The sequence below is a fragment of the Sylvia atricapilla genome, chromosome 1 (genome assembly GCF_009819655.1).
Source record: "Sylvia atricapilla isolate bSylAtr1 chromosome 1, bSylAtr1.pri, whole genome shotgun sequence".
Lineage (NCBI taxonomy): Eukaryota > Metazoa > Chordata > Aves > Passeriformes > Sylviidae > Sylvia > Sylvia atricapilla.
Window position 1 is genome coordinate 64,105,802 of NC_089140.1, and position 19,784 is coordinate 64,125,585.

Genomic DNA, 19,784 nt, shown 5'->3' on the forward strand with positions numbered 1-19,784 from the left:
GTACCAGAAAGTTCTAGCAAACTCAGGTTATATTGCTACGCCCTGGCAACACATACTCTGAATTGTCAAACTATGTTGTCCAGAGAACTGGCTGAGCATGCCTCCATCCCCATTCATATGGGGGCCTAGAAAAATCGGCAAACTTGCTGTTTGCTTGTCCTCACTGAGACACCTAGGTCACATTCTACATAAATACAACACCTTTTTTTTTACTTTAAAATGGTGTACTGAATTTGGCAAAAAACAACAAAGCATTGACAAATAATGCTCTCTACCAAGAACAGGGAAAAAAAAAAAGCACCCCAAACTTGTTCAATAGAACAGGTGCTTTATTGACTCCTAGTTAAAAAAAAATACATGAAAATATTGTTTTATTTGTCAACTATATTTACTCATATTTAGCCAGCTCATATTCTGAGTCACTGCTCCTTCTGAGCAATCAGGTTAGCTATTAAGCTACAGGAAGTCATCTTCATCTCCTATTATGCCCATTCAAGATCTACAGATAATCGAGATAAAATCGTATTTATCAGCACTGACTCTTTAGAATATCAGGGACTCATAAACATATTACAAGTATGGTTGTATTTAAAAGGTGACAGGATTATATAACTTATAAAATACTAAAAATTAAATTAAATTCTAACATCTAGAGCTGACATTCTCCTACTTTACTTCTCCTTACCTTTACTAAGGCAATGTGGAATATTAATGACCACAAAGTACTTCACGTTATCAAACAAATCAAATATAGACCATAAAAGTTACCCTTATCAGATGCTCTAGAGGAGAATCCACTGGTTGTTGAGATGTTATCATCATCATGCTGAGAGGTAGAATCTTTTATTTCCTTTACGAGGGACAGCCCAGGAGTGCCGATGCCGAGCGCGGAAGATGTGGAGGGCTGACAGTGCGGGACTGCGGAATCCAACCCGGTGCAGTTCAAATGGCTCCGGTGAAGGGAGGGCCTCGTCAACACATCCGAGAAGTTCAGCGCAGACCTGCTCGTGGATGGCTCTAAACAACAACAGCGAGACAATCAGCTTCCCTATAGACAAGCTCACAGAAGCCAAAACCTGCTTTCTATCAACAGCCGTGCTTATTGCCAAGTTTTAAGCACAAAAATAGAGAAGCCGAATTTAACTTCCTCACCCAGATAGGGTTTCATCTGTCTGATTACAACAGCAACACTGCTTGCAGTACTAAGCAATAATGTCGCATTAAAAAGTACTTAAGGATGGGATTTTTCTGAATTTCATCAAATCTGACCCTGCACTCAAACGCTTAAACCGTGTCTCTCGCTAAATCAAACATCTATAAATTCCTTCTCCTCCAGATAATGCTTGCAATAGGCTTTCCAAAATTTGAGATTACATGACAAATTAAGGACAACTCTGCAGTTTTCATTATCTTGTAAAAAAGATGGTGTTAGTCTAAATACGTAACATGAAAATAGGTTTTGCAAAGAGTTTCAAGGGCTTATTTCTTCTGGTGTCACCATCCTCCCTTCCAAATTCTACCCTATCAGGTGAATTATCTCCTATCTTGAGATTTTGTTCTTGAGATTTTGGCACAAAGGACAAGTAAGCAATGTAACTTCGGTTGTAAGATGACATTTTTTCCTCATGAAAAGGGTCTGTAAACACTGCCAATGTCCTGCAAAAGGTGGTTTCACAGCTCCAACTTGCCACATGAACAGAACAGCAATTAATGGCCATCTTGCCTGATTTTTATATATCTACAGTCCCTTCCACAATTTCTGGGTATGAACATAATTTTGAGACACGGTTGTCCCGACATTTGTGCTGAAGCTTCAACCAGCTACTTCAATCTTCATAAGCACTGCACTACTAGTAATTAATTCTCCAAAGCACTGGTAGATTTTAGGACTGTCTTGTTTGAGATGAAATAAAGCCTTATCAGACCAAAGGCTGGCGAAGCAAAGGAACACAGGCTCTTGTACATTGGTACCTCAGAGGCAAAGAAACAGGCTATCTAAAATAAAAATACCAGTAACAATAAAAAGAATTATTATTAACTATAGCTAGAAAGATTAACTACAATGTCCACGAACTGCAACACAAGCTACTGAAGGCTCTAGGGGGTCCCATCTGCTCCTGATTTCTTGGAGCTAGAAAGTTTGCTGTGCAGCTGTTCTCACTGAAAGGTCCTTTCACACAATTCTTCAGGAAAGCCAACACATGCTACTCATTCATGAAAACTTTCTCTATTCCTTTATACAAACTTATGTTCAAGCTGCAGCTACACAGAGAGCAGTAAAGCTCCTTATTTACAATTAGATAACACTGGTGAGAAAGGTATTTCCTCATTACTTTTTATTCTGCCAACAACAGAAGCAGCTGACTGTCCACACAGATGGTTATGTACACATACCCAGATAAAATTTCTCACCTAATTAAAAACTGAGTTCCCAAAACTGCTAACTTAAGAGAAACTCAAATGAGAGCATATGCAAATCCACAGAGTATTACAGAAACAGTGAGAGGCATAAATATAAAGCACAGATTAATTCTAATATGATAAAAGGGTTGCAAACCTCTTTGCCAAGGATCCAAATAGTTTTCAAAGACCCCAAGCTAGCAATGCCACACGTTAATATTACAAAATATTTCAAAAAGAATAATGTCATAAACAAAGTTCCCCAGATCACCACTAAACTAACAAGGAAATTTAATACATTGATTGAAGAAGCCCAAAGGAAAAGGGAAAAAAATCAGGACACATGAAGGAATTTTTCTCTGGCATTCCAGCATCTGGTCTTTTGTTTTGAGGACAACAAAACAAATTAATGTTTCTACTACCTTAGGCAATTAGATAAACTTTCATTCCAGATCCTTCAAAAAGAAAATGTAACCCAACACACTTGCAAATAAATGCTAGCAATATTTTGCACTTGGCCAAGTTAACTCATGACTTCCAAGGGCTCTAAGTCAACTTCCCGTTTAAACTTCAAAGTTTAAACTTTGAAGCTAAGGCAGTTCTAAAAACTGAGTTGCTGAGGTTATTTCCCTTGTGGGTTTTTTCCCTTTTTGCTATGTGGGGGGGTTATTTTGGGTTGGGGTTTTTGGTTGGCTGGTCATTTCAGTTTCAGTATTGTGGAGCTTTTTGTCATTTGCTTTTTTCCTGTCCAAAAGCTCCTTCCAGCCTCCTGTAGAAATGTAGATTCAAAACTAGAAATCTGTGAATAAATACAGATGGTCAGAATACTAAATGGTGTTTCACATACCTTCTAAATTAATTCTTGCTGATTCAGGCGTGACTCTCCCATCAATTACCATGGCATCTTCATTTGCATAATCATGGTGATAGTTTACTGGATTCTCTTCCTCATTTGCAGATTCATTCATGTCTACACATTTATCTTCCCTTTTGTTGAAATACTTCTGCAACCATCCTGGTACAATGTTTTTCACTGATTCAGTCACTCTGCTAAGGAGCCCCAGCTTGAAAGAAAAGTACAGAAACACAGTCAGCATTCTCTGGGATGCAGCCTTGCACAGACCTCCAAGACAGACACCAGACAGCAATATTCAGATTAGTAAAATAAGAGGGTGGTGGATCCTTGATAAAGAATTTCTATACTTCTGTAACAAGCACGACAAAAATGCACCTGATGTTGATTTACTACTAAACCATTAATTTCTGCACTTCCCAGGGACCTTGGCAAAACTTCCCCATTCTGAAACTACAGCTAAAGTCCAAAGGCTTGTCAAGTCATAAGGTCATCAAGAAACTCGATCTCTAAATAACCCCTGATGGATGCACTTTTTTTTTGAGGACTTTTCCTTCTAACACCTTCACTTGAAAAACCACAAAACCCAGAAGCTCAGCAATTATCTACAATAGTGATGAGCAGTAATAGCTACTAAAATCAGTGAACTTAAATATTTCTTTTTCTAATGCTGAGCTGCATGAACGATGTGCATCAAAACCCCCACTATTGTGCTCTGAACAGTGAGAGTATCCGCAAGGGATCTCGGAAGAAACAGCTACAGTTGAACAACAGACTCTTTACTACAGGACTGTTAAATAGGTCCAATTGGATCAAATTTCATGGTATGTTAAAATTTTGTATCTCCAAACCTTAATATTTGGCAGTTACTGAATGCATAAAAGCCATTTCCATTTTGACATTTACCAATTATTTGTAATGCTTACATTCTAGTAAGAAATATTTATTTAACATTTTGATTCAGGCAGCCACTTGTTCCTCATCGTGTCCTCAAAATTTCAACATGCCTTCTTGCCAAATCTCAACTGTGGAGCAGAGTGCTTGCAACATGGAGCTGCCCCTCTAACACTGACTGCAGCCACAGAACCAGTTGCTAACCTCTGCAAGCTGGAAGAAAGCACCAAAGCTACCTCCACAATTTTAACACTTTGGAAACTGAAAAGCAACAAGAGCGTAAAAATATTTTTTGTTGAACTTCATTGCCAGTTACTAACACATGCATTGAAGTAATTTGTTATTTTTCTGGATTTAAGCAACAAAATTTTCTAAAAATTATTATTCATGTGTAGAAAATTCAGGATGTTCTTTGAATGTGTAGCACTTTGTCTAGTAAACAACTCTGAAACAAGAACCCTGTTGAACCCTTTCAACTTTCTTAAAAAAAATCAGTACACGTGAAAGAAAAAGTCCATATCAGTCATTCACACCTTTCATACACAAACACCAACTTTCAGGACACCCTTGAATCTGGAGTCAGGAGGAGGGACTGGCAAAGAGGAGAATGGGAAGGTAGAAAACAAAAGTCTTTTCACAGAAAGAAAGTCATCTTAATTTACAATTTGACATTTTTCATAATGATCTGTAATTTAATCTTTTACTTGCACAAAGACAGAATAACTAGCTTGGGACAGCTTAAACCAGACAGAATACAGCATAATAAACACATCCATCACAATTACCACACTAAAATGCACACTAATATGCCATGCTAAGGGTGTTGCTGCTATTCTACATAAATACTAAGCCTCAGCTTTCCAACAACTGAAACTGTGCAACACCAGAGCTCACAAGCAGTTCAGTGCCTGGTAACAAAGAGGCAGTCTGTACTCTGTTCCCAGCCCCTCATTTTCACCTTTACTTATGACACACTGTCCCCCTTTCATGGAGTGAATATTTTGCTGCTGTGAATAAAAGCATATCATGAACTCAGAGGCGTCAAAATTTGCCAAAATAAGCAAATGGTGAGGACACAAACTGCATCCAAGACAATGCTCTTTCCAAAAAGCTAGGCATTACTACATTCAGTATTGCTAGAGAGTCCCTCCATTAGAGAACAACATATTATTGGCCATAAAATGAGTGCCAGTATGATTCTCTTGCTGAGGAAATCCTCCCAGGACTGAAAGCTAGCTGAGACTCAAGATGGAAGAAGTCACAGGCATCCAGAAGAGTAAATATCCAATCATTAGTAATCCTAATGAGTAACTGCAGAATGTAGCTAGACCAGTAATTAACTAAGATGACATTTTACCATCTATATCTGACACCAGACTGGTTTGACCCTTTCATGCAAATGGCAGCCTTGCCATTCTCCACATAATCAGCATTCCAAGCTGGGTAACACAGGATAACTTCCCAAACCTACCCATGAGCTGGAACTCAGCACAGCCACACTGCACCAAGTACTAATGGCCTGCTCCATCTGGCTTAGGCACAGTGGTAGATAAGGAGCATAGTTTTATACTCCAGAGTAATGCTGGCTCAGTGACATAGCAAGAGAAAGCAAAATACATGTAAAGGCACCTACATCTTCTGTCTGTGAAATATATTGAAGGCACTGTGAAAGAACTATGCAGGCATTATGAATGAGCCATCATCAAACACAGATCCCAGTAAAAAACAGACACTTTCCCCCTAAAAGTACTCCATATGCCCCAGGTATGCCTGTTCAAATAGACACAGATCACACACACACAAATCCTTCCATCATCTCTTGCCTGCCCATCAGAGCTAAAAGCCAATCAATAAAGCTCTGTGGCTGGTTTCCTGAGCAAGTCAGGCAGTTAAGGTACCAATGACCAACTACACATTTGAACGTGTATACTCCTTATTCTTGCCAGAACAGTTCAGCGAGTCACGCCTTACACTGTCTTTAAAGCTTTAAATCTTACCCTAACTTGTACTTTTCTTATTCTTCAACTTCAGCACATGCATTTGAACACTCTTTCCCTCTCTCTGCACATGCAAACAAGCCAACCCTGCCAGCAGTAGAGCATTCCCCTTCTACTATTCCTATGTCACCATCTCTGCACTTAGCCCATCCCACCTCCTCAGAGTGGAAATCATTAATCCTTCTACAAGGCTGACAAGGATAGTATGCATCTCACTGATGCCAACAGATCTTCAGGTATGAAAAACAAAAGACACAGCAACAGACAACTCTACCAGGCTTATTCTCCAGCAAACTGCTCAGATTCCAATCTTCTCATGCCTTAATTATGAACCAGTCTCTTCCAGAACACCTTCATTCAGTACAGCTACTCTGAACATGCTACTGCACAAAAATTGCTCTAGTTCCCAGTCTCAGGCTGGGAGTAGAGGACGTGGTGCTGGCATGCAGTCTAATGTTCACAACTTCTCATTTCTACAGACCACATAGGTAACAAACTTAATATCATGGAAGGGAAGAAAATGCAGTGGGGAAATCCCAACAGTGTGACTGCTGTGTTTTATTCAGTGAACATGTTTTACTCCTTAACTGACTGATTTCAGAGGTTTGAGCTGCTGTCAGTATAAACTATCTTCGCACCTCGGATACACTCATCCCAAAAAATACCATCAGAAAAGCGGAACAAAATGAAAACCCACTGGAAAGACCCATTACCTTATGAATAGATATTTACAACAGTTTTTCAAAATCTGCATCATCTCAAGTGTCTGCAGCTCTGCTAGGTCTATCTAAGTCTATGTATACAAACATCATAGCAACAGTAACTACAGAAACAGCTACTCCAAGGCATATTGACTTGACATCATGGAATCACTGAACTATAAAGACTGGAAAAGACCTCTTAGATCATTGTGTCCAACTGTTACCCAAGAGTCCAAACCCTCCTTGTTTGGGCACAAACACTCATTTCTGAGTTTCAAGCCCTGCTCCTTAGGTCCCAAGGCTCATTTGAAGGCCCCAGAGGATTATTTTGAAGGCTCCAAGTCTGATTTGGAAAGCCAAAAGCCTCATTTGTAGAATTCAGTCTTCTTTATAGAGTACAAAGGCACATCTTCAGCCCCAAACCCTAGCTTCCAAAGCCTCCATCTCAGAAATCAAAGCCTCCTATTCAGGATTCAGCCTTTTATGTAATGGGCTCAAAGCCTTCCTCTATGCCTCTAAAAACTCACTTCTAGGGAGCAGACCCTTAGTTCAAGGTATTGAAGCATCATTTGAGGGCACAATACCAAAAAAAAAAAAAAACCCAACTTCAGAGTTCAAACCCTCCTTCTCACCTCCAAAAGCCCACTTTCAGGGCCCAAAGCCCTGTGTCGAAGACTCAAATCCTGCCTTGGAAGGCCTAAAGCTCTCTTCTCATGAGGTCATGGAATCATTAAGGTTGGAAAACACCCTTAAGATCTTTAAGTCCAACTGGTAATTCAGCACTACCATCATGTTCACCATTAAACCATGTCCTCAAGTGCCAGCTCCAACTGCCCTTCTCTGGACACGCTCCAGCCTTTAATGTTTTCCTTGTAGAGAGTGGCCCAAACCTGAACACAGGATTGGAGGTGTGACTTCACCAGTGCTGAGTACACAGGGACAGTCACTGTCCTGGTCCTGCTGGCCACACTACTGCTGACATAGGCCAGGATGCCACTGGCCTGCTTGGCCACCTGGGCACAGCTGGCTCCTGTTGCAGCCACCAGGTCCTTTTCCACCAGGCAGCTTTCCAGCCACCCTTACCCCAGCCGGTAGCACTGCAGCAGGTGGTTGTGACCCAAATTCAGGACTTGGCACTTCATCTTATGGCACCTCATACAACTGGCCTCAGCCCATCTACCCAGCCTTTCTAGATGCCTCTCTAGAACTTTCCTGTCCTCCAGCAAACTGGCTTAGAGTGCAATCGATCCCCTTGTCCAGGTCATTGATGAAGATGTTAAAAAGGACTGGCCGCAGTATGGAGCCCTGGCAAACACCATCTGTGACTGGTCACCAGCTGGATGCAGCCCCATTCAGCATGGTACTCTGGGCCTGGCCACCCAGACAGTTTTTTACTCAGAAAGATCCCACCCATTCACACCATGGGAAGCCAGCTTCTCCAGGAGAATGCCATGGTGTCATTGTCAATGTCAAGGCTTTACTGAATTCTAGGTAGATGACATCCAACATCCAGAGCCTTCCCCTCGTCCACCAAGTGGGTAACCCTATTACACAAGGAGATCAAATTGGTCAAGCAGGACCTGCCTTTCATAAACCCATGCTGGCTGCAACACTAAGCAAAAGATAAGTAGACAGGAAGTATCAGTTAACAAACAAGTGTCACATGTAATTTACTACTTTAAAACACCATTTCTTCAAAGGATTTATATCAAGAAAGAAAAATCAGTAGTTTGTGGTCACAGTTTGAATTCCAAACTTAAAAGCAGGTTATTTCTTGGCCAAAAGTATTTACAGAATACAACAGCTGTTCCCATTTGTAAGGGTCTTTCACACAGCATAGGGTGAGGAAAGTGCTGGCAGGAACACTCAGTAGTGACATGTTACTCAAAAACATCCGGTTTGTAACTGAGTTGACTTCAGTCCAGGAGGTTTAAGTATGAAAAAAAAATTGTATAAAAATTACATAAGAGTCATACACTTACAGAAATTTGTCAGATATGCAAAATACACAACTGGATAAAAGAGCCAATTTCCACTTCACTGTACACCCACCTCTGGAAAGCATCAAATTCTTGCCTCGCAGAGACTTCCTTGCTTTAAATTTTGAAGTTAAAATTATTAGAGCAGATGAATCAGTAAGTCCTCAAATGGTGAAGTTCACTGAGATAGAGCAGATCAATCTAACCACTTCCAAACACCAAAAAGGAATTTTCTTGCCCTCCATCCCCCACAGTTAGTTTATGCCAGCTCTGGCACATAGCAGGCTACTCTCCATACTAGCTGAATTCATTAATCTGGCAAAAAGTATGTGTTTCTCTGCTGGGCTAATGAGTTAGACTGGCTCAGTGCAGCAGAACTGGTCTGAGAGAAAGCACGACCAGGCACCCAGAACCAGAGGAACACAAAATAAAACTTCTCCATTCTTTCAACCATCACGTGTCCATATTGTCATTAAAGACACTGTCCCATTCTCCTCTTCACCTCACCCTTCCCTTGTGCTGCCACTAGCACATGTAAGCAACCAAATGACAAACTTAGCAAGGCTCTGTTAAATACATCCAACCAAAAATCTGTCTATAGACTGTGGTGATGAGGACCACTCAGGGGCAACAGGCTTATCATGTGCCTGCACTGATGCTCATGCAAAAGCAGGAATGGAAATGGAAACATGACATGATTGTCACAATCCTGCGGCAGCAGACTTAGACTGGCTTAGACTAACTCTGCTTTTGCTGTTCCGGGAGTGGCTTCAATTTGGATGTAGGACAAGAGAGTTTGATATTTCATTTAGAAAAAAGACAATAAAACTTATGACTTAATATGAACAATATGTTTCAGGAATGTTATTAATTATGTAACATTTGAAAAACAACAATTTTATTTAAGGCAAGTGGACTAGTTCAGATTTATTCCTGAAAGTCATGAAGAAGGGATTATATTACCAGATGCCAGTGTATTTCTTTCTTATTGCTTAAGTGATCCTTATTTTCCTTAGTGTCGTTAGCTTTAGAATAAACATTCCAGGGAAATTCAGGTATTTCTGGCACTGCTTGCACATCTGTACACATCATTGTCACTTACATTATCACTGTTTTGAGAGTACAACACCAGTAGGCGCCCTGAGAGATAAATCAGTGCCTAACCCACTAGGTTAAATCCTTGTGACATGAATGGTTTTATCTCAAGTTTTGTCCACACCTTCAGTTGACACAGTGACAACACTACAAAACGCACCATGAAGTACAAGGTACCTTTCTTTCTTCCTTTTAGGAAGCACTACATAGGCACCAGCTAACCCTCAGCAGCAACCAGCAATGGGCGCTGTAAATTACATTCACTATTACGCTTTCAGATGGAAATCTATCAGCAGCAAAACCAAAAAGATTCAGATTATTTTCCCTTACAACTTTACATGCAGTTTTAAAGTTCTTTCTTTCCCAATTTAAGAAGTAACTCCAAGTAGTTAATATTTTTAACTGAAGACTGCTGCAATTTAGCTGCCACAGTATGTTTCCAGTTAAGTTTCATAAGTAGTATCTAGAATTAATTGAAATGCTGCTCTATATATCTTTCCTATAAGGAAATCCTATAGTCTAAACTTATTATTTTTACTTTTATTTCTGACATAACCACATGGACAAGAAGTTGAAAACTAGAATGATCAATAAGTATATTTCTCATGGCACCAGACAGTCTTTGCAAGTGGAGCAGCACAAGTTATCAGACTTAGCAAAGTATAACACACATTTAATATTTTGGATTTAAATACACTATTTAGGCATTAAATTGTTTATCTTATTTATAGGTATTCTATATACAGGAAGACCCAATTCATTACAGTATTTCAACATCACCAAACATAACTGATAATGGCAAAGTCTTCCTGCTGCCTGCCTTACAGCCAAGAAGTTCATGCATACAAGGGCTTTCAAAGCATCATATCCCACACTACAAATTTGCTACCTGCTATAATGTGCAAGGCTTCCAGCAAAGAATGAAACATTTTGACTGCCATTTTGCCTGAACGCACTCACAAACGAAACACAGTATCTCAGGCTAATCTGTGGCACACAGTGGTGAGGACATGCTATGTATATAAAACACAAAAGCCCAAACTCTGCAACAACTCCTGAAGCAACACTTAAATGCCATTGAGGTAAACTGACAGCTTGCCAGTGTCCATCCAGTGCTTCCTAGTGAGAACAAGGCTTGAAGGTTTGAAGCATACTTCACAAAATTAAGCTACAAAAATCTCACTCCTGACATTTTCGAAAACACAGTCTTCAAAACAGAAGACTGGAATTGTATTTTTTTATATAATGCAGTATTAGCAAAAGACAGCAAAATATTCACATCCTCCCTCTGAAGTATCTTTTCTGTCCATGTTGATCTACAAACTGAGCTGACAATACCTCATACTAGTCATTATGCAAAACCTACAGCCAATCCTGTTACACCTTCAGTATGTTATCTAACTCACAAATTTGAACAGGTAAATTAAAATCAAGTAACTAAATAATCTCATTTACTTCTTCACTGTGATAATTTAGTACTTCAGCAAAACTCAAAGCCTTCTTACTTTTTAAGTATCACACACAGACATTATGCAGCATACCAAAGTTCAGCCTCACCATTCATCTAACCAGCATAACCTGCAATTACTAAATTGGACATATTTAACCCTGGTACACACACCTCCTGACTAGATTTTAAAATGTAAGAATTGGTGCCCAAGAGGAACCAAAGCACTGACCCTTGGACACAGCTGCTTTAGCTGGAGCAGTGAGGGGTATTGTTAAATCCTTTGACATTTTAAGGTAATATTCTGAAAGTGTAAAGCCCAGTGCCTCAGCTCCACTGCAGGGCAGTAATCTCCAGTTGTGAGAGGCAGCAGTGTCTTTCCGGCTGTATTTTTTCGTCACACTGCCACTGAGAGAACCAAGAGCACCTCATTTTAAACATATAACCAGTATCCTCAGATACTGTTCTCTTACTAGTAACATGAAAAATTGCCATTGCACATAGAGATTTTTAGTGACTGAAGGTCACTAAAAAATCATCTACAAATATCTATATATTCTACAACTCTAAGCTTAGTATTAAATACTGAGGGTTGACATTAGAACACATGCATTGTTATAGATAAAGTTAATATTTATCTGGTCGAACACAGCTACATTTAAATAAGTTTAAACTTTGGTTTCAGCTGTTTACCTTAGGATGATATTAATTACAAATACACCTGTATTACAGTCTCACCAATTTAATATCTCATTACTGTAAATATTTCAATGCTTCACTGTAATCCAGTCTCAAAGAAAATGACAATTGAACAGTTTAGCTCTTTGCTTGGTTTACTTCAGTCTTGGAAGTCAAGGCCTTGAGCTCTAATAAGGCAAGGAGTCTTGAGACATATCTACTTCAAAAACATTTGGTTCAAAATACAGTCATAACTAAAAGCAAAGTCAGCCAGCTTCCTAAGACACTCACACAACTTTCGCCAAGAGCAGAACCATCAAGAAAATATTAAATAGCCTCAGCAAGGAGAAAGAAAATTTTCTGCTGGCTCAAGTATTTGTAAATTGTGTGTGTGGCTTCACACAGCCATAGGACTCAATGCATGCTGGTGTACCTGTGTTAGCACACACGTTTCATCCCAGCAAATGAGAATGTAAAGACAAACTCAGGTTTAGTTGAAAAAAACACAGTAGTCTCAACTAAGCCAAACCCACCCAAAGACCCTGCCCTTAAGTGCAACAGGCACAGAATGCTCTGGATTGGAAGGGACCCTTAGAGGTAATCCAGTCCAAACTTTCCTGCAATGAGCAGAGACATCTTTAACTAGATCAGGTTGCTCAGAGCCCCATCCAACCTGACCTGAAATGTTCCCAGGAAGATAGCTTCAACCAGGCAACCTCTTCCAAAGTATCAACGTCCTCTTTTTAAAAAACTCTTCCTTACATCCAGTGAGACTCCACCCTCCTTCAGTTATAGGAGTCTAAGTCCCCTTTAGGTACTCAAAGGTGTCTGTAAGGTTTCCCCAGAACCTTCTCTTCTGCAGGTTGAGCCCTTACTCTCTCAGCCTGTCTTCATGAGAGAGGTGGTCCAGCCCCCTGACAATTCTTGAGGCCCATCTTTGGCCTCACTCCAACAGGTCCATGTCCTTCCTGCGCTGGGGATCCCACAGCTGGATGCAATACTCCTCTCCTCTCTCACCAGAGAGGAGTGGAAGAACAGAATCCCCTTCCTCAACCTGCTGGCCACATTGCTTTGGATGCAGCCCAGGATATGGCTGGCTTTCTGGAAGCACACATCGCCAACAGAGGCATTACAGCGCAACCCTGAAGACAGAATTAGGGGATGGACCAGCAAAAGGATTACCAACCTAGAGTAACAGTGACATTTACACTGAAACCATGCCCGTGTGTGCTCTGTGGTCCAGCTGCAGCAGCTCTGACAGAACCACACACATACACAGGCTGCATGGCTTGCCAGATATCACCTACTACTACAACCTCCTCCTCAGAGGATGGCCAAAACCAGCCACAGCTGACTCCACCTGGGTTTTGAGACCTCTCTGGGCAGTTCTTCCAACATGCTGGATAGCCTCACATTTAAAATATTTTTCCTATTATGAAATCAGAATTTCCATTTTTGCATCTTCAGTCCGTTGTCTCTTTGTATTGCTATGAATCTCCTAGAAGAGCCTTGCTACACCTTCTCTATAGTCTTATTAGGTATTTGCTGCTCGCCATCTGAACACACCCAGTTCTCTAAGCCATCATCCTTTTGGTGCATCTCAACCAGACTCACTCCAACATGTTTTCCTTGTCTCTTTTTTTAACTGGAGAGGCCAAAACTAGACACAACACTCCAGATGTAGTCCTAGAAGTACTGCATATAGGGGAAAAAACAAGTCCCTTAACATCCTTGCCACACACTTACTAATACCTCCTAGTATGTAGCTGGTCTACTATACCTCAAGAACGTGCTGCTGATTCACATTCAAATTGCTGTCCCAGCAGGTAGGTGGGGTTGTTTTGTCCCAGATGAAGGACTTCACATTTGCCTTTATTAAAACTCACAAGGCTCCTGGCAGCCCATTTCTGCCAAGTTCCCTCAACACCAGCCCTATTCTTCATTATACAACAGGGCTGAAGTTCCCAAGGGTTTGATATTATCTGGGAAACTGCTGAGAATCCATGCCATTCCCTCATCCCAGGTTGTTAATAAGACATGGAGCACCATCAGCCTCAGTATCAACCTCTGAGAACCCTATTAGCAATTGGCTGCCACTGGATCTTTGTACTGCTGGTCACAACCCTCTGAGGTCAATGGTCCTGCTAATTTTCCAGTCACTTTATGGTCCACCTGACAAGTCCGTATTTCACCAAGTGGACAGGAGGGATCACATGGGAGACCATGCTGCGGGCACTGCTAAAGTCCAGGTAAACAACATCCACTGTTTGCCCCATGTCCACTGAGCCTCCCATCCCAGTGTGTTATGAATTCACTGCGTGATGCTATGGCAGCCCACCCGCCACCTGCACCAACCTGGAATACTTCTGCTCAAACATTTTTGGGCACACAGGAGATTCTGTACTCTGTCCTGCCGAGTTGTTTGAATAAACAGCAGCTCAGTTTGTCCATGGCAGGGGAGCAAGAACTGATTCTAATTACTGACTGCAGGAATAAATAACTCAGAGGAAGTGATGCACTGCCAGCAACCAAAGACAATTTGCAGTGTCCCAGCTAACACAGTCAATTATTTCATCTGCTTTTTTCTTCTCCTAAGACACCACTCACTAATATTGTTTGTCCTGAACACTTCACAGCCTCCAAGACTGTCATGACAACACTTTGGAACAAACCCCAGAATATTAATGAAATGCTATAGCAATCACCATCTACAGTTTGTACAAGTGTACAATACCTCTAGCCTAAATGAGAGAAAACTGTCAATATCTCAGTTTTTAAGTTCTTCCCAATTGGGATACATTTATGTTTACAGTAGCAGTAGAAAGCCAAGTGCCAAATTTAAACACCAGTTTTGCTATTACAGTGTCATATTGCTGGGACAGAGACAAAACTTCTGATGCTGACTATTAGCCCATCTTTTAAAACAAATCTTCAAATACACATTAAACATTTCTTCAAATCTATTTGTTTGAGCTCACTGTGCTGGTTTACTAATAAACCAAATCAAACAGAATTGCATACAAATACAACCACATTAAGTGTGCTTCAAGGTGCAATCCTGTTGACGGAAGTTAATAAAATTGCATTTGTGTAGGTCCACACGGACACTCTAAATAAAGATTTTTTTAAATTAGTATTTTCTTGTTTAAGGTCTGTGAAACATTACCTAGGTTATATTACTCAATATGGAACACTTAGCATCAAAGTTTCAAAATCTCCTACAAAATAAACCTGGTGGTTTGTAAGATCCCTTCTGCCCACTGCCAGGCAAGGCCTATCTTCAAGACAGCAGTGGGTAACAATGCAATCAATGCTTCAGACACTGCTGCATACAGTTTTCAGTTCCCAATCCTGTAGTTAGTCCCCCTGGGAAGAATCTTACAGGATGTCTCAAGTGACTTGGTGAAACTCACAAATCACAAAAAAAAAGAGGGGCTTTCACGACCTGGGCCAATGAAAGTGGCCTCCAGTGGCCTTCTGGTCCCCTTTGCTGGGTTACATTTTAATTGTACCAGCACAAGACCAACTACAACACATGCAGAGACTTACGCTGGTTTCATCAAGGAAAACATCTTTGGATTTGGACATCGACATTATAAATATGCACTGGCACATACACACGTAGGAAAAAAGGAAAACATCACTCCTCAGCAGAAGTTTTCATCTACAGACATTATCTTTAATATCAAACAGCTCTAAGCTAAAGCTTAACATGAATATAGAAATTTATGGGAAGGACATAAATACTTTTCAGGTAACGGGTTTATTCTCATGCTTAAATTTGCTGGTATGAGTCTAAATAAAAGTGCAGGAGAATCAAAGTTCTCTGACTCCTTCATTTGAATGCTTAATTATCAAACAAAAAAATTACCAAGAGAAGTTATTCTATTCTCTTCTCCTTTAAGTCACACTTAAGTCTCTGAGATCTGTTACCTGGATGAGAATGGCACTGTTCCAAGTTAAACCAGCATGTGCACACACACGAAAGCACAAAACTAAACATAAAATTAACAGCAGGAACATACAGACACTCCAGCAGTGCAAACATCCCTCCCATAAACACATCTGCACCAGTAATGCCCATCATCAGTCCATCCAAATGACCAGGACAAACCAGCATTTAGAAACACTGGGGCCACATCTGGAAGATGAAACCCAGATGCTGAACACAACAGCTCCCTCACTTGGTATATGCTTAGCTCTCAAATAAGCTGTAATTTTAAGCCAAGTGTCTAGGCTTGTTTAAAAGTGCAGGAGGAGGCAGGATATTTCAGCATGGGATGGTCAAGTAAAGAGCGTGCTGAGCACAGCACAACCTGAAGTCAATGCATTCAGTGTTGAGCTGTCAACATTCTGCCCCTAGAAAAGCACGATCAATGGGAAGAACTCCACAATTCTATTCCAAGAACACTCACCCGCGCAAAAACGCTCTTCATTCTGAGATGTGATTCCCATACCTCAAATCTTCATGGTGGTGAGTGGATACCATCCTTACCTCCTGGTGTTGCTACTTTTTGTTTCTTGGTTTAACAACACAGCTGCTGACAGCGCACTTTTTATAAAGGCAGGACGGCAGCCCAGAAAGGAAAACACCATGGTTTAGTTCCTTCACTAGTGGGGGAAATCTACTCATATTTCCATCTTCCAAGAGAAAATACAAGCTGCAAGTCACATCCTCCAAGCAGCATCTGTTCATCTCTCCTATTTGAGACTGGTTTAAAAAAAAGACTCTACACTTAAAAAACCACACATGCAAACATAATGAAATATGGCTCTATCAGGCACTTGGGGAGACAAGGGCAGGAAATTCTGCACTTTGCATGTTTATTCCAAGAATATATAAAACAAATAACTTCTGAAATCATGGATCAGAGGCTGTATATATCCACTCTTGGAAGGTAACATCTTATACATCCTCTTCCTAGCTCAACGAATCACACATTCTTTTTCTGGATAACAACACAGTTTCAGTCAGAAGAACTCAAAGACAACACACAGCTTGGCAACTGGGATATTTGCCCAGAAAGTGGAAGATGTAGGTTGATGCCTCTAGGCAAAAAAGAAATCTGAAGCAGGGTCTACCACATTTTGAACAAATGCTTTAGCTAATCATCTTTGAAAAGCAGCAGCATCTCCTCTTCCAAATGTCTTTTAAAGCCATTGCTGCACTTAATAGAAGACTGACTCTGCAGCACGCTGGGCACGACTGGAGAATTCCCAACCGACCAAGCTCCCTGGGAGATTATAGCAAAATAACAACATCAAGAAAGCATAACAACATCAGAAAAACACACAACAGCCTTGTTGTAAGCCTGGCATCATGCTACTCATCTTTCATACAAGTGGAAAAGAACCACCCATCCTAAGAACTTTAAAGGTACTGGCAATATGGCATTCAGTGCTTAAGCACCTTCAGAGCTTGATGATAAGAGACTGAGTTTTCAGGATTGCAGTCTTGACCCCAAGCACTTAGAACAGCTTTAATACAGTATATCTATGAGCTTACTTATTGATAATAGTTAGGGGAGCAGGAGATCATGTCCAGACTGCATTGAGCACTTCCACGTCTTCCCAAACGCATTACTGAGAGACAACACCAAACCACAGAACACTTTCCACAGAGTGGATTTATACTGAAAATAGGAACACTTATCAATTAATTCCAGTCCAAGTCAGCCATTTACCCAGAGCTCATCTTTTTATGTAACACAGGTTAGCAAGCTACACAGGGTTAAAAAGCTCTCCCTTACAACAAATGCACATATCTAACACCTATCCGTTTGCCTATTTTCCATTTCTACCCCAAGATATCACTTATTGATTTGATTGACATATTTGATTTGCAGCATCCATGCCCTGCGCTGAACCCCACAGATATCCCCCAAGCACGTGTTTGTTTTGCCCCATTGTTTAAACAGACCTGCTAGAAAACACACAGAGATAACAGACAATAGAATAATCAGAAAACCATCTAATCTAATTATTTTAAAATCATCTATTTTATCAGCTATCTACAGAGTATCACCACGTGCAGGATATTGCAATTTCAGTGTTCCTCTGTTGTTCATGTAAGAGCTTTCAACATTTGCTCTGCAAGTGCAGTGATTCTTTGGATGAAGCGTCACCATGTCCGTTTTACAAGGACAACGCTGCTGATCAGTGTGCTATACAAAGGATTAACTACAGTACTATCCAAATGATAATTATAACCAACAATTTATGCGTACCACACCTCAATTTTGCATACAATATTTATTATTTTGGTTTATATTACCAATTTAATAATGTAAACGCTTTGGTCGTACAGTCAATTTCAGGTTCACAAATACATGTGAAAGGCATTTCCAGAGCACTGTCTCCAGGCATCTTAAAATTCCCTGACAAACAGGAGCCGGGAAGGATCTTTGCTTCTACTCCCTGCAGCCACTCTAAATGGCATAGGATCTTTGTACTACAATTTACAGACTGCGTTTTTCTGTTATCCATCTATTCCGTCCTACAGTACAAAGGAGAACAAATGCCCTATGAACCACATCTCGCTTGCACTGCACCAGCATGTTTACGTACAGGCAAGACACTAAAGAAACCTAAGGGTTCTGCAGGCAGCATTCTAAAAAGAGCCCCAAAAAACAAAAAACCGAAAAGCCAAGACCAAAAAAAAAAAAAATCAAACTTAAAAAAAAAAAAAAAATCAGCAACAATGGAAGATGCTTAACTACCCAGCACCCTCAGACTCATCTGCAACCTGGAATTTATCAAGAAAGGCAAATATCGGAAGCGATGCACTTAAATGTGACGAGCGACCCTAACTCGCTAAGCCAGTGAAGACCACTACAAGCACGATTTAAGCGGGGAGCCCGGAGACAAAACGAGCATCCCGCGGAGCGGGAGCCAGCCCGCTCCAGCCGCACGGAGAGGGAATGCGCACCTACCCCTTCCCAGCCGCCTTCTCCTCCTCCTCCCGCCTTTGCTCCTGCCTAGCGGGGGACAGGCGGGAGACAAAGGGGAGGCGAGAATCCCCCGCGGCCCGGCGGTGCCGGAGCGGGGCGAGCGCCCGGAAATCCCACAATCCCCGCGGCCCCGGCGGGAAACCCTTCCCTCCTCCCTGCCCGCGGGCCGCTCCACCGGGAAACCCCGGCCCGCGGCCGCGCACGTGGGGCTGCGCGGAGAGCGCGGTGGGGGAGGGAAGAGGCGGCTCCGCCGGCTCGGGCCTCCGGTGCGCCTCCTCCCGCCGCTGAGGGGAGCGCCGGGGGAGACGCGGGCTGGGAGGGCAAGGCGTTCACGGGGCTGACCCGCGACCTCACCTGCTGCTTGCCCCTCGCGTAGGGCGGCTTCGCGGCTCCCAGGTGGTGCCGTCGGGTCCGGATCTTGCCGCCGCCGCCGCCGCCGCCGCCCGAGGCCATGATGCGATCCGGCCCGCCGCCGCCGGCGGCCTCCCGCTCCTGGCGCGGCCGCTGTTCTCCGCCGCGGCCCGGCGGCGCGGTCGCGGTCCCGGTCCCCGCGGGGACGCGCGCGGCCCGGCCTCTCTCCCCCCGCGCCGCTCCCGCCCGCCACGCGCCGCGCGCGGCCTCTGGTGCGCGCGCGGGGGGCTCCTCCGCGGCCTCCGCCCCGCCCCTGCCGCGCGCGCGCGCGCTCGCGCGTCTCTCCCCCTCACGCGTCTCTCCCTTCCCCGCGTTCCCTCCGCGATCCCTCCGCCCGCCGCTCCTCGCTCGCGCTCTCCCGCCCGGCGGCGGCGCCCCG

General features: G+C 42.3%; 1 protein-coding gene across 4 annotated transcripts in view; it reads right to left on the bottom strand.

Annotated features, from left to right (window-relative positions):
* NUP153 (nucleoporin 153) overlaps window positions 1–19,578 on the bottom strand; it is a 43,295-nt gene extending 23,717 nt beyond the window's left edge. For all 4 annotated transcript variants that reach the window (XM_066324342.1, XM_066324334.1, XM_066324324.1 and 1 more), the window contains exons 1-3: window positions 19,349–19,578; window positions 3,248–3,464; window positions 769–1,017 (exon numbers count right to left, since the gene is read on the bottom strand). In XM_066324342.1, the coding sequence (XP_066180439.1) occupies window positions 769–1,017; window positions 3,248–3,464; window positions 19,349–19,447 (565 nt within the window). In that variant the 5' untranslated portion in view covers window positions 19,448–19,578. The remainder of the gene's footprint in view (window positions 1–768; window positions 1,018–3,247; window positions 3,465–19,348) is intronic.
* Window positions 19,579–19,784: the final 206 nt, after the last annotated feature.